This window comes from Mchenga conophoros, linkage group LG3 (genome assembly GCF_057382185.1).
Source record: "Mchenga conophoros isolate Kocher_MC1m ecotype Shallow Benthic linkage group LG3, M_conophoros_male_GT1.1, whole genome shotgun sequence".
In the NCBI taxonomy this organism is placed as follows: domain Eukaryota; kingdom Metazoa; phylum Chordata; class Actinopteri; order Cichliformes; family Cichlidae; genus Mchenga; species Mchenga conophoros.
The window spans coordinates 6309235-6330360 of record NC_140528.1 but is presented as its reverse complement, the minus strand read 5'-3'; the positions used below and the strand labels follow the sequence as shown (position 1 = coordinate 6330360).

At 39.3% G+C, this 21126-nt stretch overlaps 2 protein-coding genes and 1 long non-coding RNA gene across 3 annotated transcripts in view; 2 read left to right on the top strand and 1 right to left on the bottom strand.

Annotated features, from left to right (window-relative positions):
- Positions 1-21126, bottom strand: part of LOC146577100 (protein NLRC3-like) — a 104915-nt gene that overhangs the window by 57373 nt on the left and 26416 nt on the right. The gene's annotated exons all lie outside the window — the stretch shown is intronic.
- LOC146577103 (uncharacterized) lies at positions 6749-8705 on the top strand. Its single transcript, XR_014891363.1, has 5 exons — positions 6749-7003; positions 7480-7519; positions 7666-7712; positions 8025-8069; positions 8440-8705. It is a non-coding gene; the product is annotated as an uncharacterized LOC146577103 (long non-coding RNA).
- On the top strand, positions 12425-14109 carry LOC146577102 (uncharacterized). The gene is made up of 3 exons (XM_085268196.1): positions 12425-12457; positions 12535-12708; positions 13312-14109. Exons 1-3 carry the CDS (start codon positions 12425-12427, stop codon positions 13942-13944), a joined length of 840 nt encoding a protein of 279 aa, XP_085124322.1. The 3' UTR covers positions 13945-14109.

Below are 21126 nucleotides of genomic sequence, written 5' to 3'. Positions count from 1 at the left end.
ATTAACATACACGTGAACAAAGGTACCAGTCTGTATGTTATGTAGGTGTGTGTGTGTGTGTGGAGTCAGAGTGTGACCCCATAAACGACTTCCCTAAACCTGCTGGTCTGGAAGTCCAGCAGTTCATCTAAACAAAAGGCACTTAGACTAAAACAGACATCCTACCACAAAACAATAAGAAGGTAGCACCTCTCCCATGATCCCAGGACGTGGGTGTGAATGCCAGAACACTCTGGAGTCACACAAAGTCTTTAAAGACTACTATCATTACACAATTGGTTCTACACCTCTGAGCATATATGGTTAGATATTCCCCAATAACAATGACAATGATAAAATATAAATCCAACAATGGTTTTCAGGGTTTTTATCGTTAACTTCGTTTCCCTGGGTCTTTTCCCGTGTTGTAGTCGTGTGTCTTATTTTGAAAGAAATGTTTACGCGTTACCATAGCGACCAGAGAGCATTAAGGCTGCAGACAGGTGCATCCAACCAACATTTTATTTTCCCTTATTTGATTTATGGACCTAACTGTATGAACTGGACTTTGGCTTTAATGCTGCTCCTCTTCATCATTGCTGTGTTGCATTTCCATCATTCTGCTGCTGGATTCACTGCAGGCTTTAACAAACACTCCTTTGGGTCCAGGCCCAGCCACGTGTTTGTAAGCTGCTGTGCTCCTCACAAATAAAGCCTGAAGCAGCTCAGACTGTTAGAAGCAGCACTGAGCCCTGTTACAGTTATAGTGTTAGAGCAGCGGCTGCAGCCTACAGCATTTAAACTAGCTGACAGTAAACACATCAGTCCAGATGTTACCACATTACTTTGTGATGCTGAGAGTTAAAGGAGACTGGCTGATTAAAATCCCATTCCTTACATCACCGTCCTCTGCTCTGACTGCTTTCATTTAATCACAATCAGAATACTTTTTTGATCCCAGGGGAAATTATTTAGGTTACAGTGCTGCAGCACAAACAGGAACAAAGACACAACACACTAAGTAAGAAATAGCACAACATACACAATATATACATGCATACATATGAGTCACTTATAAGTAACATGTGAGTGCTGGGGTCTATGACAGCAGGCAGGTCTGTATTTATGTCCAGGCTGACATGAACAGCTAGTAGTTCAGGGTTCAACACTCAGGAAAGTGTGTGACCTTCCACACTGACAGAAGATGCTAAACATGACTTTAAACTGTTGTTTGTTAAAGCCTCACAGATCTGAGAGCAGGGCTCAGTGGGTACATGAGCCTTTATACATGAAGGCTTTCTGTTTCCAGGAGAGGAAACATGTGATCCAGCTGTGTTTGGTCACATGGATCTGCTCTGCATGGATCACCTGACTAAAACATGTTGTTGTTATTGTTCTTACAGTCTTAAATCGGTACATCAGGCGGGTCACATGACACCCGGGGGTGACAGCAGCATCTTTCCTCTTTAGAAAGCTGCTCTCTGTCCCAGGAGCTGTTGTCACAGTAACAGCAGGAACAGGAAGTCACATGCTCTCTGCTCTGTGATTGGCTGCTTCTTATCTCAGCTTCCTGCAGAGGGTGGAGGTCTGCTGATGACGCACACCAACAGAAGTGTGACTTTCACTTCCTGTTTATTGCTGTTGTTCTTAAAGCTCTCAGGCGATGCTGCAGCGCCCCCTGCTGACACAAACTCCTTCCTCTGTCTCAGAGGTCACAGGTCAGCCTGCTGCAGAGGGTCTGCCTGTTCATGGACTTCCTGTTACAGAGACGGGTCTCAGCGTCAACACTGGTTTCTGATTGGACGGTGTGGAAACCCAGCTTCCTCCAGCCGAGTGATGTGTGGATTCATCACTCTCTGTGGATCAGTGTAAGTCTGTGTGTGGGTCAGCTGCAGGACTTGTTTGACCTTTGACCCTGGCAGACAGAGCTGGTTACTGCTGTGTGACTCCTGCCGTCGCTCCACTTTAAATTTTACTTAAAATAAGTCCTGACATGGCCCCGCCCCCTCTGACCTGCTGCTCCTGGATGTGCTGAGGACACAGCGGAGGCTCAGAGGGGGCGGGGCTTTTCCCGTGGCGGTAACCAAACTGCATTAGGTCACTGCACTGCCAGTGTTTAACCACACCTCTTCTGACTGACCTTTGACCTCTGACATGTTGATTTGATCCTTATTTAATGACGTCTTTTATCTAGTGATTTAATTCTGTGTATTTATATGTGATGGTGTTCCTGAGTTCAGCCTCAGCTGATATCCACAGACGCTCCTATTGGCTGGTTTTAAAAACACATTTTTCCATTAAAGAGACTCTTTTAAAAACACGTCTGCCTGAAATTCACATTTCATTTATTTTGGGGGATTTTAACAGAGAGATAGAACTTTATGAATCCCTCATGTTTATCCTCCAGGAAATCCAGTTTGTAGCAGCAGAACACCGACAAACTTTTACACAGCACAGAATTAGGATATCAAATAAAGGGGAATAAGAGAATATGAATATAAGCATAAATATGTACATATATACACAGACCTCACACAGAGACAGCAGCTACACTGTGTGTGGATGTGATCCACAGTCACAGCTGTGGGTTTCAGTCAGTGTGTCTCTAACTTCATGGTCACATTTCAAAGCTTATTGGAGCCAGAAGATGTTCAAGTAAAAGATTTATTGCTGTACTCGTCTACCAGGATAACAGGAGGTTCATAAAGCTGTGTAATACTTCAGCTTTACATCATGCAGTAGTAGTTTATTAAACCCCCCAAAATATGACTATCCAGAGTTGGGACCAGGAAGCAGAGTTGCAGTCTTACACGCCTCTCTGCAGCTTCTCTCCTCCTGCTACCCCCCAAAAACCCATCTCCATAGAGACTGTGTCAGCTCCCAAACAGACAAAAAACAAACTAAAAACCAGCAACAAACAACTTAAACATAAACAATCACAAAGAAAGAACAATACAGTATCCACATCTGAACCAAAGAGTAAAACAGTGAAATGTGGATTATTAAACATTAGGTCTCTCTCCTCCAAGTCTCTGTTAGTACATGTTAGTAAAAACATTTCTGCATTTTACCCATATTTTATTTTTAACTCAAAATCAAAGATTCCAGATTCTCCTACATGTTGGTTTTGAATCAGATAGGACGACAGATTTCAGGTGGCCCTGTGTCTTTCTCTATTACATTTGCCACTGTGTAACTCAAAGTTATTTAAGGACTAGTTTATTTCAATGGATGAGTTTACTGACTGACGCGCAGAAGAAATAGTTCTTTATGGAGCCTAGATGGTGTGAATGATGAGACCAAAGACTGCAATATCTTGTACCAAAAATATATTGAATAAATGGAGGAAAGGGGAAATGGAACAAAATAATTAATACAACACACAACATAAATGCCCACAATTAAATAATAAATCAATGCTGTGATTTTTCTGTGCAAAAGTCCTTTTTGGTCCTCTTCTTTTTAAAGTTCACTTTTAAGGTATTCCTCCTTAGAGTCCAGCTTCATACAAATGGGGAAATATGTCCGTAATCCAAAGACGGCTAAGTGGGGGAAAGAGGGCCCATACGGTAAAAAAATACATTTTTCCTGGCCAAAATATATTTCAAATATATGGTAAATATATTTTGTATTTGTGATGCTCCAAAAAAATATATTTTTGAAATTGAAAATATATTTCTTTCAAACCAAAATACATTTCAAAACATATTTTAGGGTGAAGAAAATACATTTCCAACCTTACAGTAGAATGTATATCAAAGTATCCTTTATTTAAAATATATTTAGTGCAATAATGATGATAATGATAACAATACTAAAAGTAACATGTTTTATGCACATCTGCAAAAAACAGTTGGATTCAAACAAAACAGAGTCAAAGGTCTATCACGAATTAGGTTGTTTATTCATTTGCTTACAGTATTTCACATTACACAATATCTCACTATAATGTAGCGTTCATTGACTTTGAAATTATCTGTCAGTGATACAGTAAACAAGATACAACAACTGCTATGTACACTTTAGTTTTTGACAATATATACAATTTAGTACTTAAAGGAACACACTCCACTGTTTTGGAAATAGGCTCATTCTCCATCTCCCTCAGAGTTAAAAATGCAGCGTCTTCTTTCTAGATCCGTACGTTAATAGGGCTCTGGAGCGTGATCTTACGGGATGGGGCGTAGCCACGATTTTTGGTCAAGGCGCCATATTAGCAGGCCAAACAAATGCTTGCTGTGTGGTCGGTTGTAATGTTAGATTGCACTACCGACAAAGGAATAAGCTTGAAAACAGGCTCTCTTTTCATTGTTTCCTCACCTGGAAACATCATGAGGGAGCTTATGTGTTGGATGTTACCAAAAGAAGGCGTCTAGCCTGGATAGCAGCTGCGAGACGAGCTGATATTCAGTTCTCTACCAGCCACAGATATCTGTTGGTGTGCTCCAGTATTTTCATTCAGGTAAGTTCTAAATAAGTTCATATTATTCTTTATAGCCTGTTAATTTTATTTTCAATGCGCTCTGAGATCATAGCACAAACTTAGAACAAACATGCAGAACTACCTTCTATTTATAGAGTTGCTAATTATTTGGCATTATTGCAACAAACCAGCCTATGAAATGAATGAAACAAATCCTGACTGGGTTCCAACACTACACATGGGGCACTACGAAATCCCTGCTTCAAACTACATGCTACATACCACCATGCCAATCAGATTACTTCTTCCATGTGTGGGTAAAAAGGTGACCTTCCTGGATAAGATGGCAAAGGTTTGCTGCGTTTTGGTGAACATGTGCCCCAGTGTGGTAGTAAAACCAGGGAAAAATGCTCTTGTTAAATACTTTTAAGTCTTGTGCTGTTTATGTAGTGATAAGTTTTCAAAAGAGACAGTAAATTACAGAATGCTAGTAGTGGGTGATATTATACAAATGCTGTCATGATTTTATGTGAACATTTTGTCATTTGTAAACTATACATAACATTTTTTCTACATTGTAACTGATGTGATGTTCTACAAAGTGCTTTTAATTAAAAATAGGCAAACATTTCTTTGTTTCTTTATTCAACTTTTGAACAGTGGTATTTAGTAAGTACATATTCAGTAAATGCAAAGTATTTACATGGCCCCCTAAATTAAAACACTATGGGTTATTCAGAACAGAACTATGCTTGGAAAAATATTGTCCCATCAGTTGATCCAACTCCTCCACAGTAGCAGGTGGAACCTTTCTTTTTTGAGGATGGCTTCTTTTACCTGTCACAACGAATGGTCTGTTTATGTTTTGATCAAGAACCTTTTTTTTGGGCAGCTGAAGAGGAGAAGTTTATCTTATGGCCAACCTCTGGCTGTATCTTGGTCATATTACCCAGCAAAACCCAGTATGCAGGTTCATCTGTAACAGTCCTTGTGCCACAGATCCTCACTGTTGCTTCTACATTAAACAGAAGAGCAGTGACATGGCTGCAAGTCTCCACGACTCTAGCCGTACAGCTGCAGTGGGCGGCTTCAACCTTCCCTGTGATGCTCACAATGACCTGTGGCTGCAATGCTGCAATTCAGTCTTTAAGAGTGCAGGACCTGAAACACACACAGACAAAGTTCATTTAAAGACAAGAACTATGAGCCAAGGCCGACACAAATGTGTTTTATTTACTTTCAAATCCATTTATCATAAATGTAACAAATAAAGTGTTTTTATGTATCCATCTATAGAACGCTGCATGTTATATTCTAAATCTGCATGTTTCTTTTTAGAAACCTATCAGCAAAAAATGAACCTAAAGTATGTAATGAATGTATTTTTAGTGACACAGGACACAAACAAGGAAGCAAATCAAATCACTTTTTATTGTCACATCACATGTGCAGGTACATTGGTACAGCACATGTGAGTGAAATTCTTGTGTGCAAGATGTGTAATTAGGATTATTTATAATAAATATGAATTAATTAGGGCAATTTCTTTAACCATAAAGAATAACTAAATCCTTCAGGACAATGTCACATCAATGCACTGAACTCACTATGTTATCCCTCTAACAGAGCCTCTACATGTTCTCACTGTAATTTCCCCCTCACGAATGAATTTTTGCTAGCACTAATTTGAATGTTGGGGGGAATCAAACGCATTTTACTCGCAGTACTCAAGCTGACTTACCTTTGCTTGAATGACAGCGTACTCACAACGTGGAGGCTTAAAAATAACCAAATCTTGTACCCAGTCCTTGGTGAATTGGATGTGCGCCTCCAGAGATTTATAATTGCGAAATTGGTGCGCCGTGTATGCTCTGACTCCACAGACAAGGTATGAGAGTAGATCATGCTAAGTCAATAGCGGTTTGGTCTTCAGGGTTTCTACTCCACGGCTATATTTCATACAGGTCCACATTTCAACAATCAAGTACCGTCTCTTTGCATCTGGACAGAATCTGTCTCTATACCGTCATTTTCTTTTGAGCTACGTTTCAGAATGGTTCGTAGCAATCTTGTTTTGATTCGTGACCTGCCAAGATGGTGCTGCGCTCCCACAATGCATTGCGACATTACGTCAACTCCAAAGCCCTTTGCGTGCAGGAGTGTATGCGCATGCGCATTGCCACGGTGGTTTAAAAAATAAAGATATAATGAAAAGTAATTAATAAAAATTAAATATTTAAACATTCCCACAAATGTGCAATGAACGTGCAAAAACTCTCTTTAGTAGTTGTTGCTGTTTCTTTCTTTCTTTCTTCTTTTTTTTTTTTTTTTGAACAATAACGACGTCTCTGAGGCGCGAAATCTGACAGCGAGAGGAACGGCCGGATACAGGAGACGGGAAGAAACAAGCCGATTATGTTCGCGTTAATTAAGTGGTTGGAAGATGTAAAATTCTCAATTCTGCCAACTGAACATATACGAGATTTTAATGAGGATGAATAATTAGCCGGCATGGAGGAAACGGACCTTTATTTCGTGGAGTGGCGACAAGAAGCCAAGGCGGGTGGCCAGTCTAAGAAGCCTCCATCATCAAGCTAGCAGGTGCCTTTTCCCATATAATATTACTTTATTCTCGTGTATTTGGAACGGAAGCGTAGAGCTGCCACCCAGGCAAAAGAGAAATATAAGTATATCACGTTATAACGTGAAAAGTTTATCGTTCTAACAATATACTATCATGTTTGAACAACATGTTTGAACAACATTGTACGAAAAATGTACATAATTATCACGTCCGTACAATATTGTGCGAACGTGACAATTATGTATATTATAATAACGTGATATTATATTATACAAACATGAAAAGCATAATGTTAGAACAATAAACATTTCACGTCATAATGTTATACAGCTCTATTTTTCTTTTGCCTGGGTGGCAGCTCCACGCTTCCATAATTTGGTAATCAAAATATGTAACTTAATTAATTATATTGTGACGTACTTTTGCCTTTTCTTATTATTCTGCCTTCTCAATAACTATCAAAGCCTATTCACATTTAATTTGGCTTTCACAGAAATCCTACCTCTCCTTCTGGCTACAGAGTACTTACCAAGGTTAGAAAGAAAGAACAGTTATGCTTTATTAATGTTCGCTAATTACAATGTTCCACATTTCCTTGCTTTTTAAGTCATTTTTAGGCTTTTTAGAGTTTTTGTTTTTTATTTTTTTTAGCAGTAATGTTTCTGCCTATTTATTTCAGCCCATGAAATCGAATGCAGATCTTCCTAATGTGAGATTTACATAAATGTAAGTAATTTTGTTTGTCATTGTCATTAATGTTGTTGCTGTTGTTGTTTTTGTGCAGTTTGCAATCATATAAACCTAGCAAACATCAGTCAGCACAGTGACTAACCTAAACAGATTCTTGCTTTATTCACATATATTATATGTAATTATATATACCTGCACATTGTACCTAGGGTTGCAGCCACGTGGCCCCACCCCATTGTTGTGACAGCCCTGATTGTACTTATACACTGCATCTGAACAGGGAACAGTCTGCCACATTAATGTATTTTTAAGTGACTTGTTTGTAATACATGAATTTGTTTTTTACAGATGTCAAAGTCTCAACCTCATGCTGCCCTCCCCCATCCTCCTAAAGTAAGTATTTGTTGTTGTAGTTTTTTATGCAGTGTCTGTGTCACATGCTAATCATAATTATTGAAATAACTGTTTTCTAACAGATTTTCCAAAACACTAGTTAGGTTTGTTGTCATTCAGACCAATACTACTGCTTAGACATTGCATATGCATAGATACAGTCGTAGTGCTTGACACATGCAAACAGCAGTAGATGTACTAAAAAGGAAATAATTACAATCATGATGTTGATTGCTGATGTCAGTATATATATTTTAGAGGAATGTTTTGTTTTTCACCCAAAATGAACTATATTGCTTCAGAAGAGATTTATTACCCTACCGGACTCTTATATATTGTTCTGTTTTTTGTTTGTTTTTGTTATTTTCAGGTTCAATGGTGCGTGTTCTTCTAATGGCCGCCTTCCCACTGGAGGTTTTGATCCACAGCAATTTAAAAGGTAATCAGCTTTGAAAGTCAGTTCAAATGGTTAGCTAATAGTACTTTAAAAAGCCTACAACTCTGTCACCAGTTTCTTTACCAAAAATTACCCATAAAAGTATCGCTCAATAGCATATATTGTAGTTCAAATGTTTAGTTGTACAAATATCAAATTTTTGGAAATCTAAAACTAGTCAAACACTCAAATGTTCATGCTTTTTATAGGAGGACACAGCAAAAAGGACATCGGCGCAGAGTGAAGAACTGCCCTTGATAAGGACACTATGACAGCCATATATAGTAAGTGAAGACTTTCTGTGTATCTAAAATTGCATACAGCACAAGTAACTTACTTTGCAACCATTAAAATAGGTTGTAAAGTAAGTTACCAATACAAATAGGTGATGATGCATTGTAGTGGTTGGTCTCAGACAAAGAAGGTCAACAGATTTATGAATGCTGGAAGGTAAGGAGAGACGACCAAAAGGGGTGTTAGCATTACTGTAATGTGAACTGGATAGACTTCCCATCTAGGAAAAAAAAGAGGTAAAATTATGCGTAAAATATATCTGTATTAATATCTGTATCTATATAAACAGAAATATCTGTTTGCTAAATGAAGCCGGCTGGAAAAGGAAAAGAAATTACATTTTAAGTATGCTGATTTATGTTCATACAATCACACACACATATACACATACACACACATATATGTGTGTGTGTGTGTGTGTGTGTGTGTGTGTGTGTGTGTGTGTGTGTGTGTGTGTATATATATATATATATATATATATATATACACATACATACTAGGGGTGCAACGATACACAAAATTCACGGTTCGGTTCGATACTTTGGTGTCACGGTTCGATATTTTTTCGATACAAAAAAAATGTTCATGCCTTTTTAATTTGTCATTTATTAAGATTATAAATATATATTTTAACTCAAAAGTACAGTTTTTAAATTTAACCCTAACCCTTGTGCGTGTTTTTTATTTTGACAGCGAATGCGCACCTGCGGACCACTTATGTGCAGCCCTGGTTATTTAGCTCGTCATATTGCAGCCACAGAAATTATTTTGTCCATGAAACCATAAAGCTGCACTTTCTTTTTGCCTTATAGTCTGATTTGTCATAACTTTTCCGTTTTGTGGTAAGCTTTTCTTTGGCTGTCACTTCTTCACCCTGACCTGTCTTATTTGGCTCAGCAGAACTGAAATGCTTTTACACACTCACTCACATAAGCTCAGCGATTCTCTGCGCGATCAACCTCTCACATGTTTAAGCTGCGGGAGATTTCACTTGTCATGTTTGCTTAGTAAGCTAACGATTAATAAGACGATGTCAGAGGAATTGGTGCGCAAATTATCATCACTCACAGATCAGTGCTGTCGCTCTCTATACACAGTTCGCACGATTGCAAAGTGAAAGCAAAAAAACAAGCGCAAATTCAAACGCGACTTCAATATGTCACATATTGACAGTGGCTCACCGATGCCAATGACATAATTACCCAGCTACATTTCTGAAAGAATGCAAAAGCATTGACATATATTTTTCCTACAATAGCCCGACGGGCAGGGAAGAGATAGATTTTGGTACCCCGACTGAAAAAAATCGCTAGCTCCGGGACGTCGGGCTAGCGATATTGCAAGCCCTGTATCTGATTGAGGAATCACTCATCTTTGGAAAAGAGAGTTTATTACAGAGAGATGGCTCTTTCCAAAATAAAAGCTATACTATCCGCTTCTTCTGGGCTATATTCTCAGCAGCATAAGGAGAATCACGTGCTAACAGCTGTCTAAATGACTCGGCTAAAGTTAGTAGCATGCTTGTTGTTTTTGTCTTTGCACTAGGATGATGTCGGTGTAAATGTGCAGTCATATTCGTTGTGTTCCCACTAGTGCTTTCAGGTTAATCTCGTTGAAATGACCTTAACGCCACAACACGGCAAATCTCCGTTAACGAGCTACCGCCGATCGCTCCGTGCATGGGGCTAGACGGCCAACACGTTAACGAGCTAACTGCACTAGCACACTAGTTCCCACCCATGTAATTGAGCATTGCGTGACACATCCAACATACTGTTTTACTTTAGTCCATGACTCGCTTACCTTCAGGGTCATACGTCACATGAAAACCAAAATAATTCCAAACGCCAGATCTGAATGAGGGTGGGGGAGGTGCCCTGCGCTCTTCCTTCTGACTATGCTGTCTGTGTTGAGCGCTCAGTGGATCTGCGCTCGACAGTGCAGCCTAGGTGGAGTAGTCGAACACAGATTCACTGAGCGCTCAACACAGACAGCATCGTCAGAAGGAAAATTGATAAAATAAATTACAAATGTTGTATTGTTCGATACATATGCGTACCGAACCGAAAGCACTGTATCGAACGGTTCAATATCGATACGAATATCGTTGCACCCCTAATATATACACATATATGTATATGTGTGTGTGTTTCTTTTAGAATGTTTAAGTATGTAATGAGAATAAACTTATAAAATGAATATTCCTTGCTTGATTGATATGCTATATGTATGTTTTAAACATCAAATAAAGATTTCTTTCAGATGTTACATGTGAATGTGTTTTCTTAGAAATATATGAAGGGTTAAATTTATATTTTTTTGAATGATTTTAAATAAATTTAAATTGTATTTTGAAATATATTTTATTAATATATTTCAAAATATACAAAAAATGGCCAAAAAATATATGTGCTAAAATACATTTCAAAATACATAAACATATTTCAAAATGTATTTTAAAATACATTTTGAAATATATTTCAAAATATACAAAAAATGGCCAAAAAATATATGTGCTAAAATACATTTTAAATATATAAATATATTTTAAAATGTATTTTAGCACATATATTTTTTGGCCATTTTTTGTATATTTTGAAATATATTTCAAAATGTATTTTAAAATACATTTTTTTACCGTATGGGGGGAAACAAAGAATGGTCCTACCGGCTCGCCACTTCAATATGAAGAAGATTAATTCAAAGGGAGGGAACAAAACCTGACCTGTAGGTCAGAAAAACGTCCATTAGCACATCAAGTTCGATTCAGTTTACCGGTGAACAAATATATTTTTCTGCAAGCCTATGTAACAATGCAAATCATCATCAACCAATGTACAACAGTTAAATTATTAATTATCTTGGCTACGTAGCTTAATCTATACATTCCAGTAGCGTTCGCTACAAACAATACAAAAACAACAATAAAGGAAAACAGCTGTCTAACAGACAGCATAGCCGAATTCAAGGCAACACATAACAATAATCATTCAATCGCACTTTGTTTCAAAGTAAGCCCATAAAAATGCTTAAGTAAATAAAAGTGTTCAAAAACAGCGGTTTTTGAGCCGGAGTTCTGCTCGCGGTGGGAACGCCGCCGCACAAAGTCATTTTTTAATCGCGCAAACGATCGGCTGGTTACTGACAACCAAAAGGTTGTTTTTGGTAGATATTAAAGATCATGGGTGGGCGGGGCAAATGGAGCAGTTTTCTACAGTCGAGTAAAATTCCAGGAAGGAGCTGGGTGTGGCTTTCCTTTAAATCACATGATCAACAGCTTTAAGATGGAGGCAACTCGCTCAGTGTTTCCTGTTTCATTCTTAGACTGTGGCGATGGTAAGTAGCAGCTTTTCACTTGTTACCTGGCATCTTTTCAGCCACCAATGATAGTCATTGTATGTTATCAACATTTCACTAACTATGTTTTCTCTCATGTTTAAAATAGGCCGACCAAGAGCAAAATAGGTATGTCTGCAGACTCTGCTGTAGCCAAAGTTATCAGATCTCCTGTGTTTTTAAATCCCTAACTGCTCGATCATTATCATTTTAGAAGACAACAATTTCTCAAAGGAAGTTCAAAACTAATGCCTACAAGATTACCAAGAGGAGGGTTCGGGGCTCTTACATGACTCCAGGAAGTCAACACTTGGTGGATGAGGTGTGTTACCTTTGACACTTTTAAGACAGTCCTGTTTATCACTACTAACAATAAGCAAATATGTTTTCACTCAACAGATCCTTCACAGCATGTTGTTTCTGGGCAAAATCAACAACATCCCCTTTTCTCCAGAAGAAATCTTCCCTAATCCTTTTGTTTTGGGTTCTTTAATGAGAAGATATCCCAGGCCTTTAAAGTTGTATTCGACTCAGCTTCCCAGGCGAAGTCCCTTCTCCTGTGTGCTCGACATGGTAAGATAACTCTTCTCACATTTTCAGTCAATCTGACAAACTTCCAGTTTTTAGGAAAGTATAATGCAAAGTGCTTTTTTACTGAGAAATCCAAAGAAAATCCATACTGTACCTTATACTTCAACATATGCTTCTAGCTATACTTCTCCACCAAACACAGAGACTGCAGGAGAGCTGGAGACTTGCTTCAGAATTTGTTAGTTCTAAATAATGTCTAACAGACTCATTATTGGAGATGCTTACAGTCTTCAAGGCGTATATGATGCTGTCACTGTGTAGCTGCTGGATCTGTTAAGCTCAAAGACTCTAAATTCAGCGTGTTTTGACAGCCCGGCATAGCAAAATAGAAAAAAAAAGGTCAATTAGCAAATTTAATTATAAATTAGTGAGAACAAAGATGGATTTTTGCTTATTGATTTAAAATTAAATAGATTTTTGTGACTTGTTTCACCCCCTATCTTAAAATGTCTAAACCAAAAGCATCCAATGGTCCTGCATAGTTAAATAAGTCAAGCAGCGAAACAAACATGTTGATCAACTTTATATTAAAAACAACTATATAATCAGGTGCAACACTTTGACCAGATCTGTAACTGTTTTCAGATCGTCCTGCAAAATAACTCAGAGAATGAAGAGCAAATAAAGCAGAGTCTGCAAGATCTCCTCACAGACTTGGACTTAGAAGAGAATAATAAAAAAACAGCTTTCGTCTCGTCCACCATCTGCATTTCTCAAAAATCCCAAACCAACAAATCAGAAAGGTACTGCGGAGTCTCCATGTCCACCAAAGGTCCTAACGCTGGGAAAATTATGATTGCTGCCTCCTGTCTTAGCAAATGGCATAAATATGTATCTGGTGCGGTGATGACCTATTATCCAAACACAGTCCAGAAAGATTACTTTGATGGAACAATTGAAGTACCTGGAAATATCAGGTGTGAGGCTTTTTGTCTCCGTGATGGTGCCAGAATGAAGCCTTGCAGATCATGTAAGAATTTGTTTGGCTTGAACACAGAAGACCTCAGAGAGTGGCCATATGGTAACTGTGCTGAAGCTGAGAGCCTGAGCAATTTGCTTGAAAATGAGAGAGAAGTTGAAACACATGTGGATGAATACTCAGCTGAAAAGGATAACAGGCAGAGAGCTGAGGATGAGGTTGGTAGGGTTCTTAGAACCGTGTTGCAAAGGATTCGGTTTAACTGGACAGGTGAATTTTACAACCCAGAACAAGAGTGAGATTTCATGAAATCATTTGCATTCATCATTCTGATAAATCAAAGATTCTCTGCTCTGACAGCATCTGTGTGGATTTTCTGTAATCACAGAGACGTGTATAAGCATGTTTACTTTCCATCTCCATGTAATTGTCACATTTAATAATTAAAACTGGCTTCTATGGGTTTTTGTTTGTTTGCTTACATATCTAGTGTTTAATGCAATATGAAGCATTATCAGACAGCATTTATTGGGAAGAATCCCATATTTATACTGGTCTGTACCCAGGGTACACAGAAAATAAAAACATGTTTTCTTATTATGATCCCAACTATAATTTACTTAAGCAAAAGCACTACATGTGTAGTTATAATATTTATAGCAGTTACTGTTGAGCTTTAAATTTATCATCTTAAATGTTTATATGCTGATTATATTGCTTTATATAAGAAAGGCCTAACTCTGAGTACACTCTGTGCCAAAAAGTGCTGACAGGAAACTGCATGCTTTTGCAGAAACGTGCTTTTGCAGCTAGAAAGTGAAGCTGATATATATCAGTTTTAATTAGTTTTTACCAACTGCTTGCTAGGGCAATCCCACGAGTTTGGTGTTTTTGTATTGAACATGATTCCAAGTGCTTTCTATAACACATAGCAGAGGTGCCACAACAAAGACTGAGAAGAGGACAGGAAGAGACAGTGAAAGAGATGCACTCCTTCACCATTCATGTTAAAGCGTTGCATAGCTTTAATTTTAGAGAGCGTTGCATAACTTCAGTCATTTTTCTACCACAGGTGAAGCCAAGAATTGTGAAGCTCTCTTTTGGCCAAATACCAGAATCTGTAAGAAGAAGAAAAAACAAACAATCAAATAGGTCATTATTAAGAGAACAACAATCTCTTGATGATTATCCACAGTGTCTTTGATAACTCTGAGATACAAACTGTCAAGGATATACACATCCCAGCAAACAATAGCTGTGTTTGACTAAAGCGATTAATAACAAGGACAGAGCTACAATCACTACAGTCAAACATAAAGGGCTTAATCCTGAATCCAAGTCTGAGCTGTGATGCCGTTGGTGCTGAAAGCTGCTCAGATCCTGAAGCTGCACGTTTTGTCTCTCTCTAACCAAACCAGCAGCAAAAGAAGACACATTTCGCTTGACATAAACATTGTCATGAATTCCCTCTTACTTTTGCTGGTTTGCTTCCACCACCATTAAAACACACACAGAAAAACAACACAGCACAGCTCTCTGCCTCTCTCAGTGTACTTTAAGAACACCGTTTCCCATCTCAAATCTCTGTTTTTGGCATTATTCGCTTGCTTGTTATGAAGCAGTCTACCGTTGTTTACAGCCATTTTTTTTAATGACTTCTGACAAGACAGCCTCATTTCTGCTGTTCAATACCAAATTTTATTTATTTTTTTCAAATTAAGTGAAACTGCAAAATGCTCTGCTGTGTCTCTATTAAAACCTCTTATTAAAACCTCTGAATCACTTCAGCAGCATCAGCCAATGTACATTTGTTGAGTCGTGGTTCTCGTCTGCTTTTGTTCTACTGCAGAATAATATTTTTAAGGTTATCTACTGTAAAAAGCTAGGCCAGGAAAATCTGCTTCATGGTTTTGTGTTTTATCCTCAGTTACTTTGACACAAAAGCATCTGCTGTGATGCTCACACCTCTGATGAAGTTTCACAAGTGTCAGTACTGATAAATGATCAGAATTATAATGTTTCTGACTCTCTGAGTAAGAATTAAATGGAATCTAATTGGGACCTTGTGAATTGGAATTGAACAGGTTCTAGAAATCAGTGATGATACTCAGCTCCAATACCCACCTATGATATTAGGCTTACGAACGCTGACTGGGTTTCATTTACCAGCTTTTTATGTTCTTCCTGCAGTTTCCTCCCCACATCACTCATCTTAACTTTTTTCCAGTCCTCCTCAGTCTAAACAGAACACACAACAATACAAAGAAAAGCTCAGGTGATTGATCTCTAACACTAGGCATCCCCAGTCTTATTCTTAGCAGTCTAACTTCTCACCATATCTTTGAAGGCCTCTCCATTGTAGTAGCGCTTGGATGCTGGATACTCTATCGTTTTGTCACATAGTTCCAGGAAACTGGAAGCCACCAGATGCAGCTCCTCTCCGTCATAGCCGTACAGCTTTTTGTCCTCACGCGTCATCAGCACAAGCTCGTCACATGGACATGAGGTGCCCTTTACCACACCAATAACCTGCATTTTTACAATCTCGGGAAGGTAGAATTTTCCCCAGGCGTTAACTTCATCATCATCCCCGTCGTATTTGGTGTTCTCAAGCTCTTCTATCCACAGGTCAGCACCACTTGGCTTCTTCAGGTGAACGCACATGCTTTTGTTTTTGGAAACAAAATCTTTCACCCATTTCAGGTACTTTTCACCTGGAAAGAAGCAGACAAGGAAATATGGATGAATGTAGAAGTGTTGGAAAAGACAAATAGCAAGGTTATCCTACAGCAGTTTGTGAAAATGTTGTATCTTGAAATAAGCAGGCAAAATGAGGATCTCACTTATCTCATATGTTCTGACTACCGACTTTCTTCAGTTAAAGACAAAAAAAGGGCACACTGGAGGCTGACAGAGTGTGCAATGGTGGGAATCATTTTGCAGAACTCACTAAAGTTTGTTTCTCCTGGAACAAGCTTTTTACACTTCGGCAAATGAAAATACTGTGTTAAACTAAAAAAGAGCACCAGACCAAGGTCTACAGTACTAACAGAAAAGCATGCCGTTACCTGTTGCCTGTCGACACAGCTGCTGATCTTCCTCACCAAAAAAATGAGGATCCCTGAAAGGAATAGAAAGGTTATGTTAAAATGAATGACTGTCACGGTGATCATGGGAAGCTCCGAAATATCACAACAATAGCTACGAAATCACAAAATGCAGTGTGATGTCTGTAAGCACCAAACATGACATCTCTGCAAATTCATCTTGAAATATGTAGGTACCTCACACGTACAGCTGCAGCCATCTCAGCCATTTATCACTGTGGCTGCCAAGTGGCTGCCACTTCACAAGCGCATGGCACAACATAGAAGAGCCACCTCCACAGGACAAGACTCAGCAGTCCATCTGCATCTTAAGGATAAAGGACACTCTTTCGAGGATGCCAATGTTCACATTTTGGACAGAGAGGACAGATGGTTTGAAAGAGGAGTGAAAGAAGCCATCTATGTCCACTGTGAGCGACCATCTTTGAACAGAGGCGGGGTTTACGACACCAACTCTCTGCCATCTATAATCCAGTTTTGAGATCCCTTCCCTGACGCCTTAACGCCCACTCACATCCTGGGCCATCTGACCTCAGGAATTCGCATGATAAGGTGGGGTCAGGTTTCACAATGAACACACCCGAAACTCTGGCTGATTGGGGCCCACACCCAGTTTCCCACCTTGGCTCAGGTGATTAGAGGATCATCAGGGGGTCCTTTTGTCCCTCTGTGGGGGGACACTCCCACTAGGTTTATATCTGGGACTCTCCACCATTTGACCTTAGAACTGAAGAAGCTTCTCGGATGAGAGGTGAAACGTCTTCAAGTAACTTAAAGAAGTCCAGACGCTTTTCTTTGCAAGCTCCTTTGACTACGATGACCTGGATGACTGAGAACCTTCACAGACATAAGGTGAATGTGACAAACAAAGCGCCTTCTTGTTCTCTGTGATAATGTAAAGTTATTAATGAAAAAACAAACGAGTAAAAAACGGACTGGAAACATGTCTTCAATCAAAACTCGACAAAAACAAAGAAACAGCCTCACTTCTCTGCGACGCTCCCTAAAAATGACGTTACGTGTTACGTACCAGAGATTTCTATACAGCCCTTTATCAAGCCGAGAGAAAGTGACGCAAAACCCTCCAACTAATAACGACTAGCAGAGAGGCTCAGCTGAGTGTAGTTACCTGGTTTGCAGACGCATACAGACGTTTCCTGTCCTCTCGGACGCAGCTGTGATAGAACATGTGGTGCATTACCGCCACCAACTGGCTTGGAGTGAGGACCGGAAATCGCTCATGCCAAATCAAAAAAAAAACAACATAAAGAAAGATTAAGTGAAGAGATAAATGAATACATTAAATCAAGAAGAAAAAAACCCACCACCGGACATATACATCCTCATATCCTTCTGTACAAATGAGTTTGTTTTAGAAACTGAAAAAAGCCACAAAACCTTCACATCTAGAAATCCTTTGCAGTAAAACTTGTTTTTTGGCAGGTTCCACAGGTTTTGAATCAGTTTTCTTCTTTATTCCTGATAATTTTGACAATGAAAAAGAACATGTTCTATAGGGCTTTGGAGTTGACGTCACGCCGCAATGCATTGTGGGAGCGCGGCACCATTTTCGAGGTCTACGAATCAAAACAAACACACTGTGTTGGAACGACGATTACAAGATGCTTAAAAGCAGCTCAAAAGAGAACGGACTGTATAGAGACCGATTGCGTCCAGAGGCGAAGCGGCGGTACTTGCAGAAAATTGCGTGCAGTGGAAATGTGGACCCGTATGAAATACGGCCGTGGAGTAGAAACCCTGAAGACGTAGCCTGATATATTTTCGTACCTTATCTGTGGAGTCAGCGCGTACAAGTCGTCATTCAAACAAAGGTAAGTCAGCTCGAGTACTGCGTGTGAAATGCGTTTGATTTCCCTGCAAACATTCACATTAGTGCAGCATAAATTCATTCATGAGGGGAAATTACAGTGAGAACATGTGGAGGCTGTTAGAGGGAGAAGATAGTGAGTTCAGTGCAGGGCTGTGCAGAGAGGTTTAAAGGGGCGGGTGCTCAAAGTTAAAAAGGGGCACATTGAACCAGGCTGAATAACAACAACACACATTCATCAAGAATCTAATATGGGAAGGGCAGGGCTGTGTTGGTCTGAGACTGTAGACATTAAAAAGTCCACAGGAGAGATGGTAGCTGATTAAACAAGTGTCATGAGATAATAACAAAATGCAAAGATTGGTGACAGCGCTTGGAACCATAAGGCAACAAAAAACTATGTATGTAAAAAAAAAAAAAAAAAAAAAAAAAAAAAAAAAAAATATATATATATATATATATATATATATATATATATATATATATATATATATATATATATATATACATACATACAGTGGGGCAAAGAAGTATTTAGTCAGCCACCGATTGTGCAAGTTCCCCCACTTAAAATGATGACAGAGGTCAGTAATTTGCACCAGAGGTACACTTCAACTGTGAGAGACAGAATGTGGAAAAAAAAATCCATGAATTCACATGGTAGGATTTGTAAAGAATTTATCCGTAAATCAGGGTGGAAAATAAGTATTTGGTCACCTCAAACATGGAAAATCTCTGGCTCTCACAGACCTGTAACGTCTTCTGTAAGACGCTTTTCTGTCCCCCACTCGTTACCTGTATGAATGGCACCTGTTTGAACTCATCATCTGTATAAAAGACACCTGTCCACAGCCTCAAACAGTCAGACTCCAAACTCCGCCATGGCCAAGACCAAAGAGCTTTCGAAGGACACCAGGAAAAGTATTGTAGACCTGCACCAGACTGGGAAGAGTGAATCTACAATAGGCAAGCAGCTTGGTGTGAAAAAATCAACTGTGGGAGCAATCATCAGAAAATGGAAGACATACAAGACCACTGATAATCTCCCTCGATCTGGGGCTCCACGCAAGATCTCATCCCGTGGGGTCAAAATGATCATGAGAACGGTGAGCAAAGATCCCAGAACCACACGGGGGGACCTGGTGAATGACCTGCAGAGAGCTGTGACCAAAGTAACAAAGGTCACCATCAGTAACACACTACAACGGCAGGGAATCAAATCCCGCAGTGCCAGACGTGTTCCGCTGCTGAAGCCAGTGCATGTCCAGGCCCGTCTGAAGTTTGCCAGAGAGCACATGGATGATACAGCAGAGGATTGGGAGAATGTCATGTGGTCAGATGAAACCAAAGTAGAACTTTTTGGTATAAACTCAACTCGTCGTGTTTGGAGGAAGAAGAATACTGAGTTGCATCCCAAGAACACCATACCTACTGTGAAGCATGGGGGTGGAAACATCATGCTATGGGGCTGTTTTTCTGCCAAGGGGACAGGATGACTGATCCGTGTTAAGGACAGAATGAATGGGGCCATGTATCGTGAGATTTTGAGCCAAAACCTCCTTCCATCAGTGAGAACTTTGAAGATGAAACGAGGCTGGGTCTTCCAACATGACAATGATCCAAAACACACCGCCCGGGCAACAAAGGAGTGGCTCCGTAAGAAGCATTTGAAAGTCCTGGAGTGGCCTAGCCAGTCTCCAGACCTCAACCCCATAGAAAATCTGTGGCGGGAGTTGAAAGTCCGTGTTGCTCGGCGACAGCCCCAAAACATCACTGCTCTCGAGAAGATCTGCATGGAGGAATGGGCCAAAATACCAGCTACTGTGTGTGCAAACCTGGTAAAGACCTATAGTAAACGTTTGACCTCTGTTATTGCCAACAAAGGTTATGTTACAAAGTATTGAGTTGTATTTTTGTTATTGACCAAATACTTATTTTCCACCCTGATTTACGAATAAATTCTTTACAAATCCTACCATGTGGATTCATGGATTTTTTTTCACATTCTGTCTCTCACAGTTGAAGTGTACCTCTGGTGCAAATTACTGACCTCTGTGCAAGTTCCTCCACCTAAAATGATGACAATCGGTGGCTGACTAAATACTTTTTTGCCCCACTGTATATATCAGCAATCAATCAGAAAATCATTGGTTCATATTACAATTAAATATGAACAGGCTCCTTAGATGTAAGCAGTTCAGATCTGATGTCATTTACATTCTTCACACAGCACATTCGTCCAGGCTGACAGGTAAACATAGAACTAATCTCAGGTAACATGACTCATAGTAGAGATCCAGTAAGAAAGATTGCAGGCTCTAATATTATTACCACACAATCCAAGGACACACCAACAGCTCAGATTTGTAGAACTATTTAAACAAATGTCTTCTGAATATTCAATTCAGGTTCACAGTGGGGGGGGGGGGGGGTTCGTGGAATTTTTAAAATAAAGTCTGCAACACAGAAAGAGCTGTGATCAAGCTATTTATTACTGCGCCAACACACATCAAACATCACAGTTCAGTCATGTCAGCGCTGCCACA